Source organism: Cucurbita pepo, chromosome LG17 (assembly GCF_002806865.2).
Source record: "Cucurbita pepo subsp. pepo cultivar mu-cu-16 chromosome LG17, ASM280686v2, whole genome shotgun sequence".
Lineage (NCBI taxonomy): Eukaryota > Viridiplantae > Streptophyta > Magnoliopsida > Cucurbitales > Cucurbitaceae > Cucurbita > Cucurbita pepo.
Genome location: NC_036654.1, coordinates 680907 through 703671, shown reverse-complemented (window position 1 = coordinate 703671; position 22765 = coordinate 680907). Strand labels below are relative to the sequence as shown.

General features: G+C 37.6%; 2 protein-coding genes across 2 annotated transcripts; both read left to right on the top strand.

The window, feature by feature from the left end:
- Nucleotides 1-419: 419 nt before the first annotated feature.
- On the top strand, nt 420-5924 carry LOC111779204 (AP-5 complex subunit mu). Its single transcript, XM_023659299.1, has 8 exons — nt 420-567; nt 1052-1198; nt 1996-2304; nt 2402-2682; nt 2791-3686; nt 4428-4484; nt 5063-5110; nt 5403-5924. The coding sequence occupies exons 1-8, from the start codon at nt 500-502 to the stop codon at nt 5472-5474; spliced, it is 1878 nt and encodes a 625-aa protein (XP_023515067.1). The 5' UTR covers nt 420-499; the 3' UTR covers nt 5475-5924.
- Nucleotides 5925-17789: 11865 nt separating this feature from the next.
- LOC111779107 (S-adenosylmethionine decarboxylase proenzyme 4-like) lies at nt 17790-19016 on the top strand. The gene has a single exon (XM_023659178.1). It carries the CDS (start codon nt 17816-17818, stop codon nt 18899-18901), a length of 1086 nt encoding a protein of 361 aa, XP_023514946.1. The 5' UTR covers nt 17790-17815; the 3' UTR covers nt 18902-19016.
- The last annotated feature ends 3749 nt before the right edge of the window (nt 19017-22765 follow it).

Genomic DNA, 22765 nt, shown 5'->3' with positions numbered 1-22765 from the left:
AAAATCATTTTTTATTCCTAAATTTTCAAGTACTTTAATTTTATTTTAATTTTGGAACAATTTAGTTTCTTGTATTAATTTAGTTTAGCATTAAAATTTAATAGAATTTACTATATAGGATTAANACTTTAATTTTATTTTAATTTTGGAACAATTTAGTTTCTTGTAATAATTTAGTTTAGCATTAAAATTTAATAGAATTTACTATACAGGATTAAATTAAATTAAATTATAAGATTTAATTGGATTAAATTAAATTAATTTTCGTCAAAAAAAAATAATTTAGAATTAATTTACCCGTACCTATGAGTCTCCAAAAATGTTTTTTTTTTTTTTTTTTTTTTTTTTTTTTTTAAATAATAAAAATAACTCAACGCCTTCGCCAGTTCCAAAATCAACACCCCGCATCGTCNCCTTCGCCAGTTCCAAAATCAACACCCCGCACCGTCTTCCCTTCCCCGACTGTCTTCATCCATCGTTTTTAAGATATTGAGAAGCCATGCCTGATGGTTGCAGTATCAGAGCCATTTGGATCTTCAGCAACTTCGACGCTGTTATTTTCTCCAGGTTACCTTTTGCTCGATTATCCTTTAGCGTATGAACATCAATCGATGTTGTTTGGATGTTATTTTCCTCACTTCTAATGTTTAATTTCAGCAGATTGCTAATTGACTAGCTAGATCTTTTCTTTTCTTTTCATTTTCAGAATTCATCTGTTTGATTTCTTTTCGAATTAATGATGCTTGCTTGTATAACGAATACTCGTTTCTTCTTTCTAAGGAATCGTACTTCAAATATAGAATTACTTTCTCGCCAGTAATTAGCTTCTGATTTTGATGTTAATGATGGATATTTTTGTCGAGGCATTTCGGAGGACAAGTGAATATGAGATAAAAATTTGCAAGGCTATCAATTAGTTGTACACTCAACAATGCTGGTCTCTTCATAATTCAGTAGCCTAATGTTCGAATTTCTCCTAGATTTAATTCTCTATATCCTTTTTCGACACGAGATCATGAAAATGCAGTTTGCTTTTGGCTTTAATTTACAGGAGGTTTCCAGTGGTAGAGAAGCGCTGGCGAACAGCATGCAAGACCGAGAATGATAGATGTATATCAGATGACCTTAACTCTAGCGTGTCTCCAGTACTTCCTAACGATTCAGAGTTAGCTGCTGCATTTGTTGAGAGAAAGAACAGGTTAGTTGAGATTGTTATAGCTTCCGTTCTTTTTTAACTTCTAATTGTTCAAAAACTCGTTAGAGTACTGTTGTAGTGCACTAGTTTTTAGTGTCGTCATTGTGATATACGTCAAATGTAATGTCAATCTTTCACCTACAGTTGATTTTCTGGTGTTGCGTTTTAGGAAATAGTAAGTACAAGTCTTTGTCATCATTAATTGTGTGGCGTGATCTTGTTCTCGCAAACTTTTTCATCACTAAATGTTTTGTCAATCTATCAGTTACAGTAGATTTGCTGGTGTTACTGGTTTCAGGTTATAGTAATTACAAGCCGTTGTCATTACTAAGTGTGTGGTGTGATATTTCTTACACTAGATCACTAGATATGGTGGTGTTGCCGGTTTCATTATATAGTATACGAGTCTTTAACATCACTTAGCCTGTGGTGTGATCTTATTCTCACAAGTCACAAGTCTTTGTCATCACTAGGTGTAATATCAATCTATCACTTGCAGTAGATTTGCTGGTATTGCTGGTTTCACAATTTAGTAAATGCAAGTCTTTGACATCATATTGACATCTCTTAGTGTTTGGTTTCACAAAGTACTCTGTTGTTTCTTTTGACAATGGTTGAATGTGAAACAGATTTATGTGCATATGCGTTAATACTAATTATTTCCTACTAAATTCAGAAAAAGGATTTGTGGTCATAAAAGGTCCTCTCAAGTTTTGATGCTCAAATGTGATGGGTGCTTGTACTTCCCACTTATTCTCACTTCTCTTTATTGATATAAACTTTCCCATGGGCTTGTACAGAGAGGGATCTGCCGGTGGGTTTGGCATTCGCATTATTCAGTCATCTGAGGGAAGTGATTCCTGGGTTGATGACCCTATTACCCGACATATCATTGGACTTCATGTGAAGAAAGAAGAAGGGGATAGTATCTTTATGTGGCCACTAATATTGCACATAAAGAGTCATTATTCCATTCTTGTGTTGCCGATTGTTGAACCTAGGCACGTAAAAGAATATTCAAGTTTGTGTAGAAGATCTGATTGTGGAAGTGCCATTGGAGCAGAAAGTTCTTTATCTTCCCTCCTTCTCGACCTTCCTTCTATCACAGGGTATGGTAAGTTATTTGCTATTTTTTATTAGGAGTAGAGTAGCATGTCTAGTATTTTGAAGACTCTGAAGATTACCAATTTTATCATCATTCTATAGGGCATTCATGGTTGCACTTGCTATTGGTGATGTAATCACTGGTGATGTGGTTGAACCTGATGTCCTCGTCAGTGCTTCTCCATCTGTGGGAGGGTTATTGGATTCATTAACAGGCAGCATAGGAATATCAGGAATATCTGCTAGGGCAAAACCTGTTGCTTCTCCCAGCATATCTGCCACTCCTTCTAGCAATACTGCAATAGGAGCTCTTAATTCAGATGTCCCAAGGCCTTTGGATAAAGATGCACTTAGATCTTTCTTAAGCAGTTCAATGCCCTTTGGTTGGTATTTGGTATTACTCTATTCACTGTTTCAAAATTTATTTCTTTGATGGTGGAGATTCATGTATCTGACTGGTTTTTTTTTCTTGCTTGCTGATTATATGCTAGGAACACCCTTGGATCTAAGCTATTCCAATATATTTTCTATCAAAGCAAATGGTTTTTCTTCATCAGATCCACCTCCTGCTGATCTTAAACAACCAGCATGGAAGCCATATCTGTGTAAAGGGAAGCAACGAGTGTTACTTACAATACATGAGATCATTAATGCAGCTATGTATGACAGGGATGAGATTCCAGATAAAATATCAGTTTCTGGTCAAATAAATTGTCGAGCTGAATTAGAAGGGTTGCCTGATGTCTCATTCCCCCTTGCAGGGTTGAATAAGGCTCGTATTGAGGGCTTATCATTCCATCCTTGTGCCCAAGTTCCTGAACATGGCATAGATAAGCAAGCTGTGATGTTTTCTCCCCCCCTTGGTAATTTTGTTTTAATGCGTTATCAGGCAATATGTGCTTCTGGACCTCCTGTTAAAGGATTTTACCAATTGTCCATGGTGTCTGAGGATAAAGGTGCTTTTTTGTTCAAGTTGGGCTTGATGGAAGGTTATAAAGCTCCTCTGTCTATGGAATTTTGTACTGTGACTATGTCTTTCCCTAGAAGAAGGATTGTATCCTTTGATGGAACTCCTTCAATTGGAACAGTTTCAACTACCGAGCATTCAGTTGAATGGAAAATTTTAGCGAGTGGACGAGGGCTTTTGGGAAAAAGTATTGAGGCAACTTTTCCCGGGACAATTAGGTTTGCACCTTGGCAAATCCAAAGACTGCATTCTCCAAGTTCTTTATCTGCTAGTGTAGATGAGGTAGATAGTGACGTTGAGTCTGAAAGTGCAAGCAATGTGGTCAATATAGAGGAATTTTTAATGGAGAAAATGAGTAAGGATCTTCCTCCAGTTGAACTAGAGGAACCATTTTGCTGGCAGGCATACAATTATGCCAAGGTAAACTCCTCTTCTGTACTATTAACCGTTGCAACGTTTCTTTTGCTTAAAGTTTGAACTAAATCTTGTCATAAAGTTGTGCTAACATTCCCCTGTGAAGTTGAATGGCTTCATATTTCCTATCAGTATTTTGCAACCTTAGAAATGTTAAACACATATCCTGTCCCAGGCCAGTGATTTATTCCTATAGTTTCTATACCTTCACTCCCGATGGTTATTTCCGAGAGTTTAATTGCAACTAAGTCAAAATGGATGGAATGTTGAATTTATGCAAGAACAGGTCATGGTTTTGAAGATATCTTCTCCACCTCATTGTAATTTTTTCATGATTTAATTCCATCATGGGTACAGCTTGAATGCCATGGCATGAAACCTTCTGCATCTTCTTCGTGCCTTTTGCTCATATTAAGAATCAAGGCATCAGAAAATCTTATTTTTATATAATTATCTTCTTTATGGTTAGGTGATATGCTTTGTGAAACGTCCCACTTATCTGTGCTTGTCTGATGACACGTTGGGAACTTTTGCCTACTTAATGGAAGTTCTTTTAACAGGAAGTTGTTCTGCATGGTCATCAATATTTTTCTTCTGTTATTTCTCATTTGTTCAAAAGGCATTGTATGCATATCTTGTAGATGGGGAAAACCATATGTAGGACTATTGTTGGTTGGCTGGTACCAATTTGAGATGGCTTGTAGCAAGTTCTCTGAAGCACTTACTTTTTTCGGATTCTGATGACAGGTATCATTCAAGATTTTAGGGGCATCATTATCAGGATTATCTGTGGATCCTAAATCTGTGAGTTCCTCATTGTCCTCTGCAAATCTCATTCTAGTTTAGTAAGCTAGACCACTCGTACTGTCGGCACTCACGGGTGGATCAAACTATCAATTGCATGCATTCAATCATACATATAGATATTAAAAATTGGTATGGTTTTAGATATAGGTTTTCGTCATGAAGTTTCTTTGAGTAGTTAGAGCTTGCTTGCCCAGGTCTATTCCACCCCCTTTTTTTACCGTTACAACATTCTTTTGAATAGTCACACAACACATTTACGTCATTGTTGAATCTCTCTTCATTTTTGTTCGTGGCATTCTAATTCCACTACCATAAGATTACTTACAAATGAAGCGCAGATTTAATTGACTTATAAACTGGTTTTTTCTTCATCTTCATTCTTCCTCCCATTACGCATATTCAAGTTTAATTTTTGAACTTCCATTTTCCCACCCTCCAATAAACCCCAGAATCTTCACTCACTGTCATATTTTCGCCTCTTTTGTGCGTAGATAGCTTGTTTTCTGCTTTCCTTTTATGCAATATGGAACTGAAAGCATCTCTTCCTTGACTCTTTATATTTTGTGCTCGATCAGGTCAGCATATATCCCGCTGTTAAAGCTCCAGTCGAGTTTTCGACCCAGGTTCGTAATCTTACTATAGTTGGCCACATTTTAAGTGTAGCAGAATTCATATGATAACCAAAAAAAAAAAAGCAAACTGGAAAGAACTTTTTTTTTTCTGTTCTACAACTCCATGCATAAGTTTGCATGTGTCACATAGCGCATTCTTCTGCTATATTCATATTGAAAAAATTTCCCATAATGAAATGAAAAGTACTTGTGGCCTGTTAGCTATAATAATATTGTCAGTTTTCTGTTATTAAGTTTCTAAAAAAGAAGATTGACCTATTCATTTCATTATCTAAATAAACAGGTAACTTCGGGGGATTACATTTTGTGGAACACCTTGGATAAGTGCCCGTCTGTTGCCTCAGAAAAAATATAGCTGGTAAATGCCACAACTCAAGAGACATATAATATCGTGATTTTTGGTGGCTACCAGTCTATTGCGATTGCTTATCTCTGCACTATACAATTGCAATAATCTTAGCATATCTGCTCTAGTGAAGAACTTGTATATTTTTATTTAATTATATTTCATTCAAGACACGACACGCCAGCCACTCAACAGTACAATTTTGCGGATAAATCCTTCTAGTGAGAAAAACTTTGCGCTTGTCACTTCGTTGCACAATGCTCGTTTGTACCTTAACATTGAACTTATATCTTATCGAAACTTGAGCGTGAAATTAGGCATTCGAAATAGAAGATCTCTTGCCTGTATTAGACTGCCTGGATTCACTTTTGAGATTCTAGATGGCGTTTTATCACTATACACCTACACCACCGGGATGAATTTTAGGGGACACTGCTCTTCTTGTGTTGTTATTAAAAATTTTATGGTAATCTGATTTGTTTTTTTTTTTTATTATTGTTTATATATTTTCATAGAAAATATGCTCTTGAAAAAGAGACGACCCAATTCATGGCCGGAGTTGGGCTGAAAACGTGCGTCGACAATTGCAATTATATTCATGGCGAATTGGTGAGTGCTTGAAATTATCTTCATGCACTTGCAAGTTACTATACGAGAAGGGAAAATTACCACTTTGCCCTTATTTCCCTATTGGTCATGCATGTTAAGCCATAGTTTTCTTCTCCATTCATTAAAATACAATTCCAAATTGCATCTATGCATTAGAAAATTCTACAACAAATTATACTTCTTTTGTTTGCAAATTTTATAATTTGAGTTTTCCCTTTAGATTTTTTTTAAGGTTTTTTAAAACGCGTCTAGAGAAAAGTTTCTACACCCTTATAGAGAATATTTCGTTCTCCTTCACATCCGATGTAAGATCTCACAATCCACTCCTTTCGGGACCCAATGTCCTTGCTAGCATTTGTTCCCTTCTTCAACTGATGTGGGACTTTCCCCCAATTCACCCTCTTCCGAGGTACAGCATCCTTGCTAGCACACTGCCCTGTGTCCCCCATTCGAAGCACAGCCTTCGCTAGCACATCGCCTAATGTCTGGCTCTCATATCATTTGTAATACCTAAGTCCAGATATTGTCTTTTTTTGGGCTTGCCCAAAAATACCATTTCTGTATTTTGTTCTCCTCATATTCATATTCTTTTGTTAATTAATATGGTGATAATTCATATTAGCTCTTAGGTGATGTTCACATAATCAATCTGTTTTTTTTATTATTATTATTATTATTATTTATTATTATTATTTTTTTTTTTTGAGATATAAGATAAGATTTGTTTTTTAATATCTTTAAAATTTTATAAACAAAAATGTATGATTGGCGTCATGTCATGCACATAAGCTAATGATTACATAAGAACATCAAAATCATTGTGCTGTATATATTTTTGAATATTTATTTTGGGTTTAATAGATTTATATTTATTTTTATTTAAAAGCAGTGTGCACCTGCTCGTCCCGATCTCATTATCAGTGCATGCAGAGGAACTTTTTGGTACTCTCTAATTGCACTTGTCTGCCTGGATGCTCATCTGATGCCCCTCACAATCACCTCTGGTCTTCTCAAGGTACTCCTCGGTACTCTCAAAATCCTCGCTATCAAATCCTACCTAAGACCACCCTAGAGAGAGAGAGAGAGATAGAGAGCCACTCATAATTCAAAAAATTGTAAAAATCGTCAAAAAGAAAAAGGGCTATTGATTTTTAATTCGAAACAACTTCTAATCCAAAATTTTGAATTTTGTTTTTTTTTTAAATACTATATTTTAAAGTTTAAATGATACTTTTCTACATTTCTTCTCTAATTTTTAAAGAGAGACGATGGTGTTTGTCACACTTTCTAACTCTCGAGAGTTCTGAGAGATAGGGTGTTATTATTAGTAATGTTCTAAAGAATCTTATTTCTTACATTAAGAACCTCAAGGAAAAAGAGAAAAGAAAAGGCGTTTTTAGAGTTCCAAGATGTGGATTATTGCTCGCCCATGCTTTTCCAGGTGTAAATTTTCATAGGAAAGAAAGAAAAATCAAAATTGGGGTTCGAGTTTACTCGAGTTGAGAGAATGTTTTAGGGGGAAATTGGTGGGATTTTTATAATATATATATAAAGTAATTCAACTTTTTTGTAGAGGACAGAGGGTTTGGAACAGAGGGAACATGATGCCCTCCATGCTTACAATTCCATGCCTTCACTCTCCCTTTCTCTACATTATAATATTACCTTTCCAAATGGCCTCTTCACTCTCTAGTTTTCTCTCTCTAGGTCTATTGTGGGCCTAGTAGGGCTTGGAGAAGCTATTAATTCTCCTCTCTCTCTCTCTCTCTCTTAACCTTTGTGGGCCTACCACATGGGCCCCACCAAATGACAGCATCTTCTTTATGTCAGTAGCTTATAGAACAGGAAGCCCAAGTGAGCCATCAGGGAAAACATTTCACCTTTTGTGAACCAAAACGGGCAACTAAACTTACAACTTCATTATAATTGTGTAGTTTAGAAATTTGAAGTTGGAAGGTCTAAGATTTGTGTAACTTTGTTCCAGTTTTGTTGGGTAGGGAGTTATAGAAATTTGGATTTGAGTAATGTATCTCGTGGGCAAGTGAGCAAGTGTATCGTGAGATCTCACGTTAGTTGGATGAAGGAGCAGAACATTTCTTATAAAAGTGTGGAAATCTCTTCCTAGTAGACGCATTTCAAAATTGTGAGACTGACGGAAATACGTAATGAACCAAATCGGACAATATCTGTTGCGGTGGACTTAGACTGTTACATGTATAAAAGTCGAGTTCCAAGAGTCTGGTATCCAATAAACCGAATAAATCGGACAATATCTGTTGGGGAGGAAGATTAGTATTAGAGATTGATCGAAAAGCAAGGATATGGGCTCGTGTGAATAGGAAGCAGAAGATATCTATTCTAGTTCTATCATCAGTTATGGGTTTGAATCTAAGAGAAATTCTCGAGAATGTTTGCTACCTTGAAATTTTTTTTGTCTTGAAAATGCCATTTTGGTAGAAATTTGGATTCAAGTAATGCGTTTGGTACGTAGGTGTATAAAAGTCGAGTTTATCGAGAATGTGGTATCAGATATATTGAATAAGTCGAGATCTATGTCCCAAATGGTCCAACCCGTAATCAATTAGCATGAATGAGTGAGAAGTCTTGTATATTGTTTTCTATTAGACAATGGATGATGGGAGGTTAAAATATAGCATGGTCCTCATCGTATAAGTAGCTTGGTCCACGTATCCTTGGGGTTTAATCTCCCAAGCATTCACGTGAAAGGATTTTGAACCATCGCCTTGCCCTCATCATGGGGAAGGATTCTTGTCTATATTCTCCTCTAATTTCAATCCTGGATTCTAACAGCCAATAGAATGTCGGATCCACATTAGTTTTGTTTGGTAAGGGGGGTTAAAGGGGAGTTCAAGGACCAAGATTTCATAATTAGAGAAACGACTTGATTATGAAAGTCGGTGTCTCGTGAAATAACTTTTCTATAAATTAACTAAAAATGTCCTAATTAGGGTATCACGATAAAGTATATCGTACTCAAATTATAAGAACTGGTAAACGTGTTCTTAGTTATGAGTTCAAGACAAATTCAAATATTGAAGGGGTGTTTGAGATGTAGCAAGATTTCATATAGTAGAGTGTTTTAAAACCGTGAGGCTGATGACGATATGTAACGAGACAAAACGGACAAAATCTATGTTAGGATCGATACTAGTTGTTAGCTCTGATACCAATTGTTAGGATCGCTCAACAATGCACACACTCGATCAAGATGAACACAAAGAACATGAGAGAGAAAATACAAAGGAGGAATATTGGCATATTGGCTAAAGGTTTTATATTGATAACTCCAGTTATTGTGTACAGAGAGCCAAAGGTTTTATATTGATAACTCCAGGTATTGTACAGAGAGTAGCACTGTTTTGGGTATATATATGGTTTCAATTTACTAAATATAAATATAGCTTACAAAGATTTAAACCTACCCGTAACAAATATATGTGTATCAAATCTTTACCAAATATCTACCATATATCTCTCTAACATATGTTTACGAAATATCTTCTAAATATATCTCTACCAGATCTAGGCATCAGGCTCCATATCCCAACAATCTACTAGTAGTGAGCTTGATTGTTACAAATAGTATCAGAACTAGGCACGGACCGGTGTGCCAGTGAGGACGTTGGGCCTCCAAGAAGAGTTAATTGTGAGATCCCACATTAGTTGGAGAAGAGAATGAAACATTTCTTCGTTTTAAAATTATGAGGCCAACAGCGATACATAAGGAGCCAAAACAGACATTTTTGTTTTAATTCGGATTCCAAATGGATTAGGGTGGTTAGAAGCTGGTTTTGTGAGGGGATGGAGAGGAAAATATTAACAAGAAAAATTAAGAAAACAGCTTAGGTATTAATGATTGGTTGTAAGAAAAAGAGAGAACGTGAAGTTCCATAAAAAAATAAAATTTCATGTAAGAGGAAAGGAATGAAGGAAGGCAAAAGGAAAGGGCATGGTGAGAACCTTATTGAGTAAGGGAATGGGGGAATTAGAGCACGCCGTTGATGGCCTTCCTTAGCCCAAGGGATAAGGGTCCTTCCAAAAGTCACACACCAGAATCATACATCTTTGCGTGGAGTAATTGAGTTAGATTCTCACAAATATATATATATATAAAAAGATGAGAGAGGAAAGGATTTGGTTGTAAAAGCAATGGCATTTTGAAAATGAAATAATGGGGCGTGTTTTCACACAATTGCTTCGTGGTTCCTTTCGAGTTAGATCTTGCATGTGGAAACTACCAAGCTGGAGTATGGTAGGGGTAGAGGGAATTTCCTGTGGAGCGGTGAAATGCGTAGAGATTGGAAAGAACACCAACGGCGAAAACACTCTACTGGGTCGACATTGACATTGAGAGACGAAAGGTAGGGGAGCGAATGAGATTAGATACCCTAGTAGTCCTAGCCGTAAACAATGGATACTAGGCACTGTGCGTATCGACCCGTGTAGTGCTGGAGCTAACGCGTTAAGTATCCCGCCTAAGGAGTACGTTTGCAAGAATGAAACTCAAAGGAATTGACAGGGGCCCACACAAGCTGGTTTAATTCGATGCAAAGCGAAGAATCTTATTAGGACTTGACATGCCGCGAATCCTAAAAGGGAGGGGTGCCTTCGGGAACGTAGACACAGGTGGTGTATGGTTGTCGTTAGCTCGTGGCGTAAGGTGTTGGGTCAAGTCCCGCAACGAACGCAACTCTCGTGTTTAGTGACAAATTTAGTGACTAAATGATTGATTATTATTATTTTTTATTAATTTTAAGAGATTATGATTAAACATTTTAAATGTAAGAAAAATATTAAAAGTGTGGGTCCCACAAGGCAATATAAGATAGCAATAGTGCAAATGTGCTACGCATGGTACAATGGGGAGTCCTGCAGGGGGAGGGTGGGGGGCTTACTAGTAATTACGGAGTGTTTTATTTATTTATTTATTTCTTTATTTTATTTTTTTAAAAAAAGGCAGCAAATAGCCACGTGTTATTCAGTGTGTTTTAAGGCGTGCAAAAACCAAATCCATATATGGCGGCTATCAGCTAAAATTTTTGTAAGCACTGTACCGATTGTCGCACAAAACAAGTGGCCCCTATAAGTGGGGACGACTTGTCGAACTACAAAAAGACAAAACAGAGGCATCTGTGGACCCCCATTGAGTTGAGCTGTTGACACACGTCGGATGATTTCATGGTTTGGTGGTCCCCACCTTTATGGATAGTTGTCGGGGGGCAACATATGGCCGATTTGTGGGACCCAATCATAGAGTTGTAGATGGAAGTTCCATGATTTTTGTGTGTGCTAAAGGCTTATTGTGTTCCCAAAAAGCCTAAAAGGATGTCTTTGTGGGCCCCACATCAACAAAACCCAAATTTAAAAAAAAAAACATTATTATTACTATTATTATTATTATTATTATTATTATTATTATTATTATTATTATTTGTTATTAGAGGTGTGAGTTTAAGCAAAAGATTGATAACCAAAAGTAGTTTTTGGTTGACTACTTTAAAAAAAAAAAACAATATTATTATTATTATTATTATTATATATATATATATATATATATATAAGATTATTGTTTAGAAAAATATAAGAAAATACAAAAATATTATTTAATTATTTAAAAGCATAATATTGTTTGATTAAAAAAGAAAAGGGGAGGTAGATGGAAATAGAAGTGGTTGGAGGTAAGTTTGGTGGGTGCGCATGCCGTTCAAATAGGTGGAATTGTGGTCATAATGGAAGATTCCAGCCACACCCCATCTCGCCTATTCATCACTCCATACATTTTGCATCATTCCCCCTTCCCAAAAATTATTCTATAAAATTAACCTCAATTTTAATATAATTTTTTTATTTATTACGTGACCGGTAATTTTTGTTGGACGATGAAAGTTTCACATAGGCTAATTTAGGAAATGATCGTGGGTTTATAATCAAGGAATACTCTCTCTCTCCATTGTGTGTGAGGTCTTTTGGGGAAGCCCAAATACAAAGTTATGAGAGTTTATGCTCAATGTGGACAATATCATACCATTGTTGAGAGTCGTGTTTGACTCTAATACCATTTGTAACAGTCTAAGCTCATTGCTAGTATATATTGTTCTCTTTAGACATTCCCGTCAAGGGCTTCAAGGGCTTCTCCTCATTTTCACAGCTCATTGCTAGTAGATATTGTCCTCTTTAGACATGCTCACTGCTAGTAGATATTGTCCTCCTTAGACATGCTCACTAATATTGTCCTCTTTAGACATGCTCACTTCTAGTAGATATTGTTCTCTTTAGACATTCCCTTCAAGGGCTTAATCCTCATTTTCACAGTTCACTGCTAGTAGATATTATCCTCTTTAGACATTCCCGCCCACTGCTAGTAGATATTGTTCTCTTTAGACGTTCCCTTCAAAAGTTTCTCCTCATTTTCACACCCTCCTCTCCAACCGCTGTGGTATCTTACAAACCCTTTCTCGATTTGTCTCTCGGGAAGAAGAAGCTTGTTGTTTTGATGATGATGGTGAATAAGTCAATTGTATGGTGGTATATATATATATATATATATATATATATAGTCTTAAATTAAAAGCTAAGAATTAATGCGAAAACGAAGTGTGATCAGTTTTGACGGCACTCAATCTTGTTCCAAAAGGCTCTTATAAAAAACAAAAAAACACACTCATTTACACTGTGTTCTCTTCTCCTCTCTTAACTCCCATTTATTAAACAGTTCCCCCAACTAATTTAATCACCCTTTTATAATCATTAAACTCATTGCTTAATTAATGAAAAATCTCCCCCCCACTTTAATTAACCCATCACAAAGACATAAATAATTATTTTTCCTAATTAATTGGATGCTAATTAATTTGATTAATGTTGTTCTTATGTTTCCCTTTTTGTGGGTTTCTTATGTTATGTCTTATATACATATATATATATATATATATATATATATATAGAGAGAGAGAGAGAGAGAGAGAGAGAGAGAGAGGGCATGCATTTTGATAATGTTTTTGGGCACGTCTTGTTTGTTTTATTTTGTGTTTTTTTTTTTTATTTTTTTTTATTTTTATTTGCTTTGTTTGGAATAGACAAACATATGTTGTCCCTCTGAACTTAGGTTACTTTCATGGATTTTTACTGTTCATTCATCGCCTTGTCCCTCCTTATCTGTCTTAAAAGTTCTTGGCTACTCTATTTTATTGTTTCTTTTTTCTTTTTTCTTTTAATTCCCATCTTAGATATTAAGTTTATACTTTTTTTGTGAAATTAATTTGTGGGGTTGTCGGGAAAGTCTAAAGAGGACTATATCTACTAGCAGTAAGTTGGGGATGTTACAAATAATATACGAGCTAGACATCGAGCGGTGTGTTAGTGAGGACGTTAGGTCCTCAAAAGGGTGGATTGTGAGATCCTAAGTCGGTTGGAGAGGGGAAACGAAACATTTCTTGTAAGGGTGTGAAAACCTCTCCCTAACATATGTGTTTTAAAACTGTGAAACTAGTGACGTACGTAACGAGCTAAAGTAGACAACTGCTAGTGGTGGGCTTGGGTTGTTACAAATAATATAAGAGTCAGACATCCAACGGTGTGTTAGCGAGGACGTTAGGCCCTTAAGGGGGTGGATTGTGAGATCCCACGTCGGTTGGAGAGGGGAACGGAACATTTCTTATAAGGGTGTGAAAACCTCTCCTTAACATACGTGTTTTAAAACCGTGAGATTGGCGACGTACGTAACGAGCCAAAGTAGACAACTGTTAGTGGTGGGCTTGGGCTGTTACAAATAATATAAGAACCAAATATCGAGCGGTGAGTTAGCGAGTTAGCGAGGACGTTAGGCCTTCAAGGGGGTGGATTGTGAGATCCCAAGTCGGTTGGAGAGGAGAACGAAACATTCCTTATAAGGGTGTGAAAGCCTCTCCCTAAAAGACGTGTTTTAAAACAGTGAGACTGGTGACGTACGTAACGAGACAACTGCTAGTGGTGAGCTTGGGCTGTTACAAATAGTATAAAAGCCAGACATTGAGCGGTGTGTCAGCGAGGACGTTAGGCCCTCAAGGGGGTGAATTATCCCTAACAGACTCGTTTTAAAACTACGAGACTAGTGATGTATATAACGAACCAAAGTAGACAACTACTAGTGATGGGCTCGGGTGTTACCAATTCTAAAACATAAAAATAAACATTCCTTAATAAAATAGTAGGAATTATTACAAACTCACTTCTAAAAGGTAGATTTGATGATTGTTTTGAGACATAAAAACATCAATTAAGTTGTAGTTTCTAAAGCTATCAATGTTTGTTCTTTAAACATCAATTGTAATGCAATTTTTAATATATAAACTCGATCCAAATTTTTAGGGCATTCATATTCAAAAAAATATGATAATGTCACATTAATCATCACATTTTTTACCCTTTATAGCAACAAATATTTATATAACCAAATTACTTATATAACCATTGTCATAACTACATTGCACATTAAATAATTATAATGTACACAAAAAAAAAAAACATGTTTCTGTTGAGATATATAATTGAGTTCATCTCATTGCCTAAACATGATTCATTAACAAGAGATTTAAATTTAATGCTAATTAAAGAAACTAATTGAGTGATTAGCTTAGTTTAGACCCTCCACTTTCATCTAATATCAATCATTAACGGATGGTTTACGCATTATAGTGCTCCCAAAATAAATATATATATAATTTTTTTATAGTTAAATTATAAATACGGTCAGGTTTTCATATCCTTATAAATAAAGAATACTTCGTTTCCCTCTTTAATCGGGATCTCACTGATAATGTGTTTAAAATTTTAAATGATATAATACATCGATTAGGTATAAATCTGAGTTTAAAAATATTAAATAAAATTTTTAATTCTAAAAAAAAGGCAAATTATAAATTTTGGTAGTTAAATTATACATGTAATTCGAAAAAAGGTTAGAATTTAGTTTCGAGATCCGTTTTTAATTCCCATCTTAGATATTAAGTTTATACTTTTTTTGAATTAATTTGTGGGGTTGTCGGGAAAGTCTAAAGAGGACTATGTCTACTAACGGTGAGCTTGGGCTGTTACAAATAATATACGAGCCAGACATTGAGCGGTGTGTTAGTGAGGACGTTAGGTCCTCAAAGGGGTGGATTGTGAGATCCTAAGTCGGTTGGAGAGGGGAAACGAAACATTTCTTGTAAGGGTGTGAAAACCTCTCCCTAACATATGTGAAACTGGTGACGTACGTAACGAACTAAAGTAGACAACTGCTAGTGGTGGGCTTGGGTTGTTACAAATAATATAAGAGCCAGACATCCAGCGGTGTGTTAGCGAAGACGTTAGGCTCTTAATGGGGTGGATTGTGAGATCCCAAGTCGGTTGGAGAGGGAACGAAACATTCGTTATAAGGGTGTGAAAACCTCTCTCTAACATACACGTTTTAAAACTGTGAGACTGGTGACGTACGTAACGAGCCAAAGTAGACAACTGCTAGTGGTGGGCTTGGACGGTTACAAATAATATAAGAGCTAGACATCGAGCGGTGTGTTAGCGAGGATGTTAGGCCCTCAAAGGGGTGGATTGTGAGATCCCAAGTCGGTTGGAGAGGGGAATGAAATATTCCTCATAAGGGTGTGAAAACCTCTCTCTGACATACGCGTTTTAAAACTGTGAGACTGGTGACATACGTAACGAGCCAAAGTAGACAACTACTAGTGGTGGGCTTGGGCTGTTATGAATAATATAAGAGCCAAATATCAAGCGGTGAGTTAGCGAGGACGTTAGGTTCTCAAGGGGGTGGATTGTGAGATCCCAAGTCGGTTGGAGAGGAGAACAAAACATTCCTTATAAGGGTGTGAAAGCCTCTCCCTAAAAGACGTGTTTTAAAACTGTGAGACTGGTGACGTACGTAACGAGACAACTGCTAGAGCTTGGGCTATTACAAATAGTATAAAAGCCAGACATCGAGCAGTGTGTCAGCGAGGACGTTAGGCCCTCAAGGGGGTGAATTATCCCTAACAGACTCGTTTTAAAACTACGAGACTAGTGACGTATATAACGAACCAAAGTAGACAACTACTAGTGATGGGCTCGGGTGTTACCAATTCTAAAACATAAAAATAAACATTCCTTAATAAAATAGTAGGAATTATTACAAACTCACTTCTAAAAGGTAGATTTGATGATTGTTTTGAGACATAAAAACATCAATTAAGTTGTAGTTTCTAAAGCTATCAATGTTTGTTCTTTAAACATCAATTGTAATGCAATTTTTAATATATAAACTCGATCCAAATTTTTAGGGCATTCATATTCAAAAAAATATGATAATGTCACATTAATCATCACATTTTTTACCCTTTATAGTAACAAATATTTATATTTTAACCAAATTACTTATATAACCATTGTCATAACTACATTGCACATTAAATAATTATAATGTAAAAAAAAACAAAAAAAAAAAAAAAAAAAAACACAAAAAAAAAAAACATGTTTCTGTTGAGATGTATAATTGAGTTCATCTCATTGCCTAAACATGATTCATTAACAAGAGATTTAAATTTAATGCTAATTAAAGAAACTAATTGAGTGATTAGTTTAGTTTAGACCCTCCACTTTCATCTAATATCAATCATTAACGGAGGGTTTACGTATTATAGTGCTCCCGATATATATATATAATTTTTTTATAGTTAAATTATAAATACTGTCCGGTTTTCATATCCTTATAGATAAAGAATATTTCGTTTCCCTCTTTAATCGGGATCTTACTGATAATGTGTTTAAAATTTTAAATGATATAATACATCGATTAGGTATAAATTTCTAGAGTTTAAAAATATTAAATAATTTTTTTAATTCTAAAAAAAAGGCAAATTATAAATTTTCGTAGTTAAATTATAAATGTAATTCGAAAAAAGGTTAGAATTTAGTTTCGAGATCCGTCTATCTATCAATTGATTTGAAAATAGTACGTTCAATTCCGTCGTTATAATAAGCAATTAAAGTAGTTAGAAGCTAGAGTTTCTAGCCCTTTCGTACGGAAGGATCGGGGAAGCCAACAGAAAGATTTGATTATGACTTTGTTGAGCTGGTGCTGCAGTTGTCTGTAGGGTCGTCCCCCATTCCTGTCTTAGGGCGTTAAGGGGGTTTTGTTCGTAAAATAGACAATAGTGTTCTGTTGACGCCTTGAATCTTCTCCCCGAGATGCGTCGCACGCCCAACTATAAAGACAAATTCTAGAACTTTCTTAAAAAAAATTGTAAGAAACAAATTTATAATTTCATTTAGAATTTAGTTTTGTAATGAACACATTTTTATTTTTATTTTTTTATTATTTTTTTAATCAACGTTTGTCACGATATTAGAGTAAATTCAAACTCTCCACTGTTTTGATTGTTCATCGTCTTTCCCTCTCTAAGCAGAGAGAGAGAGAGGGAGAGAGAGAGGGAGAGAGAGAGGGAGAGAGAGGGAGAGAGAGAGAGGGAGAGAGATTTGGTTTCACTTTATTGTTATGTTGTAGCATTATCATCTCTTATTCACTTCATTATAATGCTCACAATCATGATTCTTGGTTGCCTCATCCGCATGCTCTCTTAACCTCTCTCTCTCTCTCTCCTCCTCTCTCTCCCCCACCCTCTCCGCCACCCTATAAATTTCACCCTCTCCCATTCTCTCTCTCACCCTCTACTGTAATTCCTCTCTCTCTCTCTCTCTCTCTCTCTCTCCCAATGGCCGTTTCCGGTTTCGAAGGCTTCGAAAAGCGCCTGGAGCTTCATTTCTCCGGCGACGATCCCGTCTTCAACATGGGCCTCCGTCAACTCCCCTTCGATTCTCTAGAACAAATCCTCCACGAAGTCCAATGCTCTGTCGTCTCCGCCGTCGGCAACCACTACTTCGACGCCTATGTGTTGTCTGAATCCAGCCTGTTCGTTTACCCAACCAAAATCATCATCAAAACCTGCGGCACAACACAGCTACTCAAATCCATCCCTCCATTGCTTCACCACGCGCTTAATCTCGGCCTTACGATCTCCTCTTGCCGTTACACCCGCGGTAACTTTATCTTTCCCCTGTCACAGCCTTTCCCCCACACAAGCTTCCACGAAGAAGTCGTGTACTTAGAAGATTCCCTCCCTAACCACCTCTGTTACCGCAAAGCTTCCGTTATGCCTTCTAACGTCACCGCACATGTCTGGCACGTGTTCTCCGCCTGCGATCAAACTCCCCTGGTTCATTTCCCGCCGTCGGATTTATACACCGTTGAAATATGTATGACGGAGCTTGACCGGACTCAGGCGAGGAAATTCTTCCGCCGTCCTGGCGATGGAAAAACCGGCGACGCTGCTGGCAAAGAGATGACGGAGATCGCCGGAATCCATAAAATTAACCCCAATGCTCTCATCTGTGATTTTGCGTTCGATCCTTGTGGTTACTCGATGAATGGAATCGACGGCGATCGATATTCCACGATTCATGTTACGCCGGAGGATGGGTATAGTTACGCTAGTTTTGAGTGCGTTGGTTCCATTTATGACGATGAGGATGACGAGGACGGCGGCGACGGCGACGATTTTATACGGATGTTAAGGAGAGCGGTGCAGGTTTTCCGACCGGGGAAGGTCTCGGTTTCGGTGACGACGGCGACCACCGCGTCGCATCGACTATGGGCGAGGATAGCCGGAGCAATGGAGCCGCTTGGGTTGAAATGCCGGAGTTGTATGGCGGATGAGTTTCCAGCCGCTGGGAGCGTCGTGTTTCAGACGTTTACCGCTCGCCGGAAAAAAACAGGGGAATGCGGCGGCGGTGGTAGATAAATGTTCCGAAACGGCGGGGTTTTTTTTCCTAGTGAGGAGTTAGATTGAATTATTATTATTATTAATATTATTATTATTATTATTATTATTATTGTTATAGGCCACGTTGCTGCAAGGAGTGAAGATGATGATGATGTGGAGGAATTCAATTGGTTAATGAGAGTGATGAATGTGGGGTTGACTTTTCTTTTTCCTTTTCTTCTCTTTTCAATTTAAAAATATTTAAAAAAAATCCAAAAAAAAAAAAAAGGGGAAAGGGAAGTTCCAAATAGAGATATAGGGATGGTGACGTGGCAGTACCAAGAAGCTTGTGGGGGGCTTGAAAAGAAATAATAATAATAATAATTAAAAAAGAAAAACAAAAAAATTCAAACCAAAGAGATCATAAATATCATGATAATGCACCCCACTTAGGCTTGTCACGCCTAAGAATTTTGTAGTAGTGGAACAAAAAGAGTTGAGAAGCTTCATATTCAAAGCTCGAGATTCAGTGTAATAGTCGAGATTTTGTCCTGTCGTTGTTGTTTTACGGTCGAATTTGAATCTTCTATCCTGAAAATGGATCGTTTATGCATGCACGGTTTTCAAGATCGAGCAATTTAAATTCTTCTTTAGTAAGATACGAGAATTTGAACTTTCTGCTTTAAGAAAAAGAGTAACAGTCGAGATTTTGTCTTGTCGTATTGTTTTACTGTATAATTTGAATCTTCTACCTTATGCATGCACAGTTTTGAAATTCGAATGATTTTATGTAACAGCCCGATGTCCTCGCTAGTAGATATTGTCCGCTTTAATCCATTACGTATCACCGTCAGCCTCATGGTTTTAATACGCTTCTACTAGAGAGATGTTTCCACACCCTTATGTTTTGTTCCTTTCTCCAACCGATGTGGGATCTTACATTTAACAGCTGAGATTTTATGTTGCCGTGTTGTTTTACGGTAGAATTTGAATCTTCTACCTTATGCATGCATGGTTTTAAAGTTCGAAAGATTTAATGTAACAGTCCGAGACCACCACTACTAGATATTGTTCGTTTTGACCCGTTATGTATTGTCGTCAGTCTCATGATTTTAAATCTCCTACCTTATTTATGCACGGATTTAAATATTACGAGTTCAAAAATGAAAATATGGGGTAGGAGAATTTGAATTTGTGAGGGAAATTTGGAATTTGGATGATGGGTTTGAAAATGTTTGCATGATGAAGGGTGGCGTGGAAGGCACCCACCCAGGGCAGCACATGATGATGGGGAGAGGGTAATAGTGAATGGTTCCCTGGCCAGACATTTTATCAAACAGATTCTGCACGTGCCCATTATTCCCCTCTAATGCCTCCTCCACTTTCACTCTTTTACTTTCCCTTTTTCTTCTTCTTCCTCCTCCTTCGCCCGGGCCGCCCGGTTACTTATGTTCGTTTTATCGACGTATTAATCTAATTGGACTGGTTCTATCTATGACGTTTAACAACACAGTTGAATGAAACCTTCTTTATAAGAGTATGGAAACTTCTCCTTAGTAGATGCGTTTTAAAATCGCGTGTACGTAACGGGCTAAAGCAGACAATATTTGCTGAGGTGGACTTTGACTATTACAAATGATATCAAAGCCAGACACTGAGCAGTGTACCAGCGAGGACGCTCGGCCTCCAAAGTGGGTGAATTGCGAGATCTCACATCGGTTGGAGAGAGGAACCTATCATTCATTATAAGAGTGTGGAAACCTCTCCCTAGTAGATGCGTTTTAAACCCTAAGATTGACGGCGATGCATAATAGGCCAAAACGGACAATATTTGCTCTAGGTGGGTTTTGGCTGTTACAAATAGTATCGAAAGTAGACGCCGGGAGGTGTTACTAGCGAGGACGCTTGGTCTCCAAAGTGGGTGAATTGTGAGATCCCACATCGGTTGGAGAGAGGAACCTATCATTCATTATAAGAGTGTGGAAACCTCTCCCTAGTAGATGCGTTTTAAACCCTAAGATTGACGGCGATGCATAATAGGCCAAAACGGACAATATTTGCTCTAGGTGGGTTTTGGCTGTTACAAATAGTATCGAAAGTAGACGCCGGGAGGTGTTACTAGCGAGGACGCTTGGTCTCCAAAGTGGGTGAATTGTGAGATCCCATATCGGTTGGAGAGAGGAACCTATCATTCATTATAAGAGTGTGGAAACCTCTCCCTAGTAGATGCGTTTTAAACCCTAAGATTGACGGCGATGCATAATAGGCCAAAACGGACAATATTTGCTCTAGGTGGGTTTTGGCTGTTACAAATAGTATCGAAAGTAGACGCCGGGAGGTGTTACTAGCGAGGACGCTTGGTCTCCAAAGTGGGTGAATTGTGAGATCCCATATCGGTTGGAGAGAGGAACCTATCATTCATTATAAGAGTGTGGAAACCTCTCCCTAGTAGATGCGTTTTAAACCCTAAGATTGACGGCGATGCATAATAGGCCAAAACGGACAATATTTGCTCTAGGTGGGTTTTGGCTGTTACAAATAGTATCGAAAGTAGACGCCGGGAGGTGTTACTAGCGAGGACGCTTGGTCTCCAAAGTGGGTGAATTGTGAGATCCCATATCGGTTGGAGAGAGGAACCTATCATTCATTATAAGAGTGTGGAAACCTCTCCCTAGTAGATGCGTTTTAAACCCTAAGATTGACGGCGATGCATAATAGGCCAAAACGGACAATATTTGCTCTAGGTGGGTTTTGGCTGTTACAAATAGTATCGAAAGTAGACGCCGGGAGGTGTTACTAGCGAGGACGCTTGGTCTCCAAAGTGGGTGAATTGTGAGATCCCATATCGGTTGGAGAGAGGAACCTATCATTCATTATAAGAGTGTGGAAACCTCTCCCTAGTAGATGCGTTTTAAACCCTAAGATTGACGGCGATGCATAATAGGCCAAAACGGACAATATTTGCTCTAGGTGGGTTTTGGCTGTTACAAATAGTATCGAAAGTAGACGCCGGGAGGTGTTACTAGCGAGGACGCTTGGTCTCCAAAGTGGGTGAATTGTGAGATCCCATATCGGTTGGAGAGAGGAACCTATCATTCATTATAAGAGTGTGGAAACCTCTCCCTAGTAGATGCGTTTTAAACCCTAAGATTGACGGCGATGCATAATAGGCCAAAACGGACAATATTTGCTCTAGGTGGGTTTTGGCTGTTACAAATAGTATCGAAAGTAGACGCCGGGAGGTGTTACTAGCGAGGACGCTTGGTCTCCAAAGTGGGTGAATTGTGAGATCCCATATCGGTTGGAGAGAGGAACCTATCATTCATTATAAGAGTGTGGAAACCTCTCCCTAGTAGATGCGTTTTAAACCCTAAGATTGACGGCGATGCATAATAGGCCAAAACGGACAATATTTGCTCTAGGTGGGTTTTGGCTGTTACAAATAGTATCGAAAGTAGACGCCGGGAGGTGTTACTAGCGAGGACGCTTGGTCTCCAAAGTGGGTGAATTTTGAGATCCCACATCGGTTGGAGAGAGGAACCTATCATTCATTATAAAAGTGTGGAAACCTCTCCCTAGTAGATGCATTTTAAACCCTAAGATTGACGGCGATGCATAATAGGCCAAAACGGACAATATTTGCTCTAGGTGGGTTTTGGCTGTTACAAATAGTATTGAAAGTAGACGCCGGGAGATGTTACTAGCGAGAACGCTTGGTCTCCAAGGCGAGTGGATTGTGAGATCTCACGTCAATTAAAGAATGGTACGAAGCAGTGTAAAAATCCAACATAGTAAAACAGAGAAACAAAGGGCAATTAGCGGAGGGAGATGGATGAGAACACAAATTCAATTTTTTGTCGTTTTGTTGTTGGACAGTCTCAGATTCTATTCTCTAATATATTG

Excerpts from the sequence above, each read along its gene's own strand:
- LOC111779204 (XM_023659299.1), top strand. The coding sequence starts at position 500 with ATGCCTGATGGTTGCAGTATCAGAGCCATTTGGATCTTCAGCAACTTC. Across the intron at positions 1,199-1,995 it reads TTTGTTGAGAGAAAGAACAG|AGAGGGATCTGCCGGTGGGT; the intron begins GTTAGTTGAGAT and ends GGGCTTGTACAG. Across the intron at positions 4,485-5,062 it reads TATCTGTGGATCCTAAATCT|GTCAGCATATATCCCGCTGT; the intron begins GTGAGTTCCTCA and ends GTGCTCGATCAG.
- LOC111779107 (XM_023659178.1), top strand. The coding sequence starts at position 17,816 with ATGGCCGTTTCCGGTTTCGAAGGCTTCGAAAAGCGCCTGGAGCTTCAT.